The sequence below is a fragment of the Macaca thibetana genome, chromosome 19 (assembly GCF_024542745.1).
Source record: "Macaca thibetana thibetana isolate TM-01 chromosome 19, ASM2454274v1, whole genome shotgun sequence".
NCBI classification, from domain to species: Eukaryota; Metazoa; Chordata; class Mammalia; order Primates; family Cercopithecidae; genus Macaca; species Macaca thibetana.
Genome location: NC_065596.1, coordinates 44,644,662 through 44,651,990, shown reverse-complemented (window position 1 = coordinate 44,651,990; position 7,329 = coordinate 44,644,662). Strand labels below are relative to the sequence as shown.

Below are 7,329 nucleotides of genomic sequence, written 5' to 3'. Positions count from 1 at the left end.
CCCGACCTCGTGATCCGCCCACCTCCGTCTCCCAAAGTGCTGGGATTACAGGCATGAGCCACCACACCCAGCCCATGCCTGGTTAATTCTTAAATTTTTTTGTAGTGAGGAGATCTCACTATGTTGCCCAGGCTGATCTTGAACTCCTGGACTCAAGTGACCCTCCTGCCTTGGCCTCCCAAAGTACTGGGATTACAGTTGTTGCCTGGCCAACAACTATCAATTAAATCTAGGTGAGAGAGTATTCAGGTGTGAGCCACTGCATCCAGCCAAGGGAGGAGTATTATACCCTGTCTACCTCTAGCCCCATCCTGCATGTCTATTCATCTTGAACTAAAAGCTTGTCTTATTACAACAGCTATTACTGCTAACAAGGAAACGTGTTGCTAACCAGGCACGGTGGCATGTGCCTGTAGTCCCACCTGCTTGGGGGTCTGAGGCAGGAGGATGGCTTGAATCCTGGAGGTCTAGGCTGTAGTGAGTTGAGATGGCACCCCTACACTCCAACCTGGGTGACAGAGCGAGACCCTGTCTCAAAAACAAAATAAAATAAAATAAAAAGTAAAGAAAAAAAAAAAGGCAGCTGGGCGCAGCATCTCAGGCCTCTAATCCCAGTACTCTGAGAGGGCGGATTACCTTAGGTGAGGAATTTGAGATCTGCCTGGCCAACGAGGTGAAAACCCACCTCTACTAAAAATACAAAAATTAGCCGGGTATGGTGGCACACCCCTGTATTCCCAGCTACTCAGGAGGCTGAGGCAGGATGATTGCTTGAACCTGGGAGGCGGAGGTTACAGTGAACTGAGATCGTGCCACTGCACTCCAGCCTGGGCGACGGAGTGAGAATCTGTCTTAAATAAATAAATAAATAAAATGAAAAAAACACAAAACACATTGCACCCCACTCTGAGGATTTTGCATGAATTGTTTTATTTAATCCTTAAAACAGTCCTCTAAACTAGGGGCTATTTTCTCTCATGTTAAAGGAGAAAAAGACCCGAAGGGATTAAAACACTTGCCCCAGGTCACACAGCTGCTTAGGGAATGGAGCCCGGGATGTGATTCCGCACTCCCACCTCACTGCCGCCCTTAACCACAATTAAGTCCAACTGTCCAGCATTGCTTGAGTGTGGTATTGTGTTCTTATAGATACGATCCTATTTAAACTTTCTTGTCAAGAGGTATGCAAGACGATCCCCATTTAACTTTGTGTAGCTTGAAGAGGTTGATCATTTTTCCAAGGTCACGCATCGAGTGAGTGGGGAATCAGGAGTCGGAATTTGAACCCGGGCATATCTGTAGTGTAGACCACTGTCGGGGGTGGATGTGTAAGAAGCTTAATTGCCGGGTTTGGCAGGTGCATGGGTAGTTGTGAGGGGCTCGTACTTTGAGAGGCAAAAGCTCCCACTCGCCACCGTCCCCCAGAGTAAAAAGCCACCTCTTTCCACCCCTCACTCGGGCAGCTGCCCGGGCATGCGCCCAGAAGCCCCTCCTTCAGAATCCGCCCTTTACAGGCTCCGCCCATCACCGTAGAGGGCCAATCCCTGGGGTGGAGGGCGGGGCAGCCACGAGAGTGGGCGGTCGCTAAGGGTAGTTAGGAGTCTGGAGTCGTGAGCCGAAGTCAGAACTGCGTCTCGCGACCCAGGCGCCGGTTGCTGGAGGAGAGCGAGCAAGCGATGCTGCCGCTGCCGTTTCCTGATTGGTTGTGGGTGGCTACCTCTTCGTTCTGATTGGCCGCTAGTGAGCAGGGTATGTAAATGAAGGGGCCTGGGAAGAAAAGGGGTACCAGCGGCCGGGTCCTTCACGGAGTTCGATCCCTGGGTCCGACAGGTGCCCGCCGGGGCTGCCCGGGATCGAGACGCGCGGGCCTCTACGTGCTGTCTGCCCCGGCCGGGCCGGGTGAATCACGCCGCAGTCCGAGAAGGGGGCGGAGGCGCCGGCTCCTTGGCTCCGGCTGCGTGACTCACCCGCCCCCGCCGCCGCCGCTTCGGGAGGAGCCGCCTCCACTGCCGGAAGCGAGCGGAGGCCGGGCGCAGAGAACAGCCCGCCTAGGGTCCTGGCTCGCACGGCGCCGGGAGGCCTGCAGGAATCACAGCCGGGAAGGGGGGCAGTAGAAGGGGTTCTGGGGTCAGAGGGGCCAGAATCCCCAGGGGAAAGCCGGCCTGGGCACCGCCAGGGGGCGCCGGGACTCGGGGGCGGAGTCGGGGGTGGGGGCGGAATTCCTGCGGTTCCGGACTCCACGGACTGCGGGGAAGGGGACGAAGACCCAGTTTTGAGTAGTGTGGTGGGCCACTCTTAAAATCTTGCTAGGCAGGGTCCCGGAACTGGACTCTAAAGTCTTCCTGGTCCAAAAAAGTAGGTAGCGCCAGGGTTCCAAAACTCCATCCAGCCCTACCCCCGCCACTCCAAGAAAAGAGTGGACCCTCAAACTTATCTCAGTGACTGACCCCGGTGCTGATCACGATTTCTCGACAAGCCCTGTCTATTCTGCCTCCCAAAGAAATCCTGACTCGACCGACTTCCTTCCATACCCACTACCAGCTCCTGCTCCAGGCCATCACCATCGTCAGTCCCAAACCAGTACAGCCTACTAGTGGGTCTCAGATCCCCCCTCTTTTTGCTCCCTACAGTATTCCTCGAAGCAGCCATGGGGGGGATCTTCCGGAAACCTAATCAGCTCACACCCCCATTCCCTCCGTGCTCAAATTCCTTTAATGACTGCCCACCACACTCAGGATAAAATCCAAACTCCCTACTAATGCATATGTGGTTTTCTGTGACCTGGCTTGTGCCCATTCCCCCAGCCTCTGGGCTTTTCTTTGCCTTTTTTTGTTGTTCCCTCCTCCCGGAATGCTTTTCCCAGGGTCTCCCATGGCCGACTTCTCTGGCCTGAGGGCTCCATTCAAATGTCACCTCCTTACAGGAGCCTTCTCTGATCATCTAAAAGGTCTCCAGGACCTTTTAGTGTCTTCCTGTAATTCTCTGTACATTTCCTGTGTTTGCTTATTTATTTACTGTTTGAAACGTCATAGTAGACAATAAGTGTTAAACTATGTGAAACTAGTTTAGTATTTATAATATAACTTACTTAGATATAATTATTTATAACGTTATTATAATATATGAAACAGCTGCTTTTGTAGGGGAAAAAGTTGAATGGTCATTCCACATGGTTCACTGAAGAAATAATAATGTTATCATTAAGTGTACTTATTGGCAGGGCATGGCAGCTCACACTTATAATCCCAGTACTTTGGGAGGCTGAGGCGGGAGGATGGCTTAAGGCAAAGAGTTTGAGACCACCCTGGGTAACATAGTAAGACCTTGTCTCTACAAAAAATAAAAGGGGGGAAAAAAAAGAGTGTTTATTGATTGAGGGGGGAGGATCACTTCAGGCCAGGGGGTTTGAGACCAGCCTGGGCAATATAGTGAGACCCCATCTCTTTTTTCAGATTAAAAAGTCTATAAATATACTTAAATACAAAATTTAAAATTTAAGGCCGGGCGCGGTGGCTCATGCCTGTAATCCCAGCACTTTGTGAGGCCGAGATGGGTGGATCATGAGGTCAGGAGATCGAGACCATCCTGGCTAACATGGTGAAACCCCATCTTTACTAAAAATACAAAAATTAGCCGGGCGTGGTGGCGGGCGCCTGTAGTCCCAGCTATGTGGGAGGCTGAGGCAGGAGAATGGCGTGAACCCGGGAGGCGGAGCTTGCAGTGAGTGGAGATCGCACCACTGCACTCCAGCCTGGGCAACAGAGAGACTGTCTCAAAAAAAAAAAAAAAATTTTTTTAAAGTCTATAGGCTGGGTGTGGTGGCTCACACCTGTAATCCCAGCACTTTGGGAGCCAGAGGTGGGCGGATTACTTAAGGTCCAGGAGGTCGAGACCAGGCTGGCCAACATGGTGAAACCCCGCCCCTACTAAAAATATAAAAATTAGCCAGATATGGTGGTGTGCGCCTGCAATCCTAGCTTTTGGGGAGGCTGAGGCACGAGAAACACTTGAACCCGTGAGGCAGAGGTTGCAATGAGCTGAGATCACGGCATTGCACTCCAGCCTGAGCAACAGAGCGAGACTCTATCTCAAAATAATAATAATAATAATCTATAAATATACATATGCAATTAAATAAAAATTATCTATATCTTTAAAGTTCCCTAGGAAAAGCTAGACACAGAGAGGTTAAGTGACTTGCCCAAGATCCTACCTGTAGCAACTGTCAGATCCAGGCTTTGAACTGAACATTTGTTTTCTATAACTGACTATAACTCCATAACTCCCTGCCCTCTGCAGATGCTGAGCAAGGGTCTGAAGCGGAAACGGGAGGAGGAGGAGGAGAAGGAACCTCTGGCAGTCGACGCCTGGTGGCTGGATCCTGGCCACGCATCGGTGGCACAGGCACCCCCAGCTGTGGCCTCTAGCTCCCTCTTTGACCTCTCGGTGCTCAAGCTCCACCACAGCCTGCAGCAGAGTGAGCCGGACCTGCGGCACCTGGTGCTGGTGGTGAACACTCTGCGGCGCATCCAGGCGTCCATGGCCCCCGCGGCTGCCCTGCCACCTGTGCCCAGCCCACCTGCTGCCCCCAGTGTGGCCGACAACCTACTGGCAAGCTCAGACGCTGCCCTCTCAGCCTCCATGGCCAGCCTCCTGGAGGACCTCAGCCACATTGAGGGCCTGAGTCAGGCTCCCCAACCCCTAGCAGACGAGGGGCCACCAGGCCGTAGCATCGGGGGAGCTGCGCCCAGCCTGGGTGCCTTGGACCTGCTGGGCCCAGCCACTGGCTGTCTACTGGACGATGGGCTCGAGGGCCTGTTTGAGGATATTGACACCTCTATGTATGACAATGAACTTTGGGCACCAGCCTCTGAGGGCCTCAAACCAGGTCCTGAGGATGGGCCGGGCAAAGAGGAAGCTCCGGAGCTGGACGAGGCCGAACTGGACTACCTCATGGACGTGCTGGTGGGCACACAGGCACTGGAGCGGCCGCCGGGGCCAGGGCGCTGAGCCCTTGTGCTGGGATGGTTTTCTGGTGTCTGAACTGAGCTTGCTGGCTGGACCAACTGTCCTCGAAAAGACACAGCTGGCTTCCCTAGTACAGAGAACAGGGCTTGGGCCACTTTGGAGAGACAGAATCCAGTCCCGGGCAACTTCTCATCCATCCTCCTGTCTCAGGGCTTGCGGGGGAGCCTGGGATTACCCCCTAGTGATGGAATGACAGGGTCTGGTGGCGGACTGAATCCCCTGGCCCTGGGGTCATAGCTTGGGCTGTTCCTTCTCTGATATGGGAAGAGACCCCAATCAGATTTTTCAAATTAAAACCAGTCCTGGGAAATCTCAAATCTGTGTGCTTCTTTGTCTCTGGGCAAATGTGAAGGCGAGATAAAAACATCAAACATTTTATTGGGTGTAGACCATGTACCAGGCACAGTTCTAAGTACTTGACTGTGTTAAGTCATTTAATCCTATAACAGCCCTACAAGATCGGTAGTATTATTATCATCCCCATTTTACAGGTGAGAAAACCGAGACTCCAAGATCATCACTTGAGGTAGGTTTTAAATTATGAACTTACTTTTCTTTTTTTTTTTTTGAAATAGGGTCTTGCTCTGTCGCCCAGGTTGAAGTACAGTGGTCCGATCATGGCTCACTACAGCCTCAAACCCCTGGGCTCAAGCAATCCTCCTACCAGGCCACTTTTTTTTTTTTTTTTTTTTTTTTTTTTTGAGACAGAGTCTTGCTCTGTTGCCCAGGCTGGAGTGCAGTGGCTCGATCTCGGCTCACTGCACGCTCCGCCTCCTGGGTTCACCCCATTCTCCTGCCTCAGACTCCCAAGTAGCTGGGACTACAGGTGCCCGCCACCATACCTGGCTAATTTTTTGTATTTTTAGTAGAGACAGGGTTTTAGTAGACACGGGGTAAGATGATGGTGTTAGCCAGGAAAGGATGGTCTCGATCTCCTGAATTCATGATCCGCCCGCCTTGGCCTCCCAAAGTGCTGGGATTACAGGCATGAGCCACGGCACCCAGGCTTTTTTTTTTTTTTTTTTTGAGACAAAGTCTTACTCTGTCATCCAGGCTGGAATGCAGTGGCGTGACCTTGGCTCACTGCAACCTCCACCTCCTGGGTTTAAACGATTCTCCTGCCTAGGCCTCCCGATTAGCTGGGACCAGCTAATTTTTTATATTTTTTTGTAGAGACAGGGTATCACCGTGTTAGCCAGGATGGTCTCGATCTCCTGTCTCAGCCTCCCAAAGTGTTGGGATTACAGGCGTGAGCCACCGTACCCGGCCTTTTTTTTCCTTAAATTTTATTTATTTTCCTTGCTAGCAGGAAGTCAAGGCCACTTTTTAAAAATGAAAGCAAGTCCTCGCATGGAATCTACCTGTATTTATTGAGGAGAGAAGGGGAGGTTGCTTTCAGAATGGTCCGGAAATAAAAACACAAAACCTGGATCCTGGACAGATCCTCTCCAAGGAGCCCTGAGAGTGGCTCTCCAGGAAAATGAGGAAGGAAAGGGGGACAACAGCCCATTTTTAAAAACAAAATCCACTCCCAGTCTCAAATCTCTGTTTGGGCAAAGGCTAGGGCCGCTTGGAGGCTGTGTCTGAAATAAAGCCACTAGGCTTGGTAGCTGGACTGCAGAGAGGGCGCTCAGGGCAGGCAGCTGTGCCTTCCTTCTAGAAGAAACCCAGACCCGAGCGAGCTGGGGCCACCTGCCCGTGTGCTGGGCCTGGCTGGAGCGCCGGGTGTCAGCGGCCGCCCCCGCGGTCCAGCCGCATTCCAGGCCTGGCTGGGAGGGGCCGCACACTCAGAGGCCTGGCACGGGACCCAGGCTGCGTCCTTCCTGACGGCCGCAGGGACAGGGCGGAGCCTGGGGTGGGTGCACGGAGGGGAGGGAGTGTCACGGTGAAAACTGCGGGTGCGCTTGCAGAGAGGCGCAGGGGGCTGGACGGTGACCCGAGGGGCAGAACGGTGACCTGAGGGGCCAGCAGGGCCTTGAGTGAGGGAAACGCCGCCATCGTGGGGTCCCAGAGCCTCGCCTCTGGCCAGAAGCCTCGGGGAGGCAGAAGCGGGGTGGAGCTGGGCCAGACGGGGAGCCCGGGTCGGCCCCAGGGTCCGGGAAGGGGCGGGCAGAGTGGCGCTTCCTGGAGGAGCAGAGGAAGTTGTGCCCATTTCTGGAAGTGGATGAGGCGGGCCGCGGAAGGGGCTGAAAATGGTCTGCGGGGAGCTGGCGTCCAGGCTGAGGGTCTTCCAGGCGCCTGACTCCAACCCCTAATGACTCCAGCCCCTGGGCAAATGGGACTCTAACTGCTTTACCGCAG

The 7,329-nt window shown here is 53.4% G+C and overlaps 1 protein-coding gene across 1 annotated transcript; it reads left to right on the top strand.

Moving 5' to 3' along the window:
• The first annotated feature begins 1,590 nt into the window (after positions 1-1,590).
• On the top strand, positions 1,591-5,345 carry SERTAD1 (SERTA domain containing 1). The gene is made up of 2 exons (XM_050769310.1): positions 1,591-1,749; positions 4,300-5,345. The coding sequence occupies exon 2, from the start codon at positions 4,300-4,302 to the stop codon at positions 5,008-5,010; it is 711 nt and encodes a 236-aa protein (XP_050625267.1). The 5' UTR covers positions 1,591-1,749; the 3' UTR covers positions 5,011-5,345.
• The last annotated feature ends 1,984 nt before the right edge of the window (positions 5,346-7,329 follow it).

Bases quoted from the DNA above. Each gene is read 5' to 3' on its own strand.
- SERTAD1 (XM_050769310.1), top strand. From the start codon at position 4,300: ATGCTGAGCAAGGGTCTGAAGCGGAAACGGGAGGAGGAGGAGGAGAAG.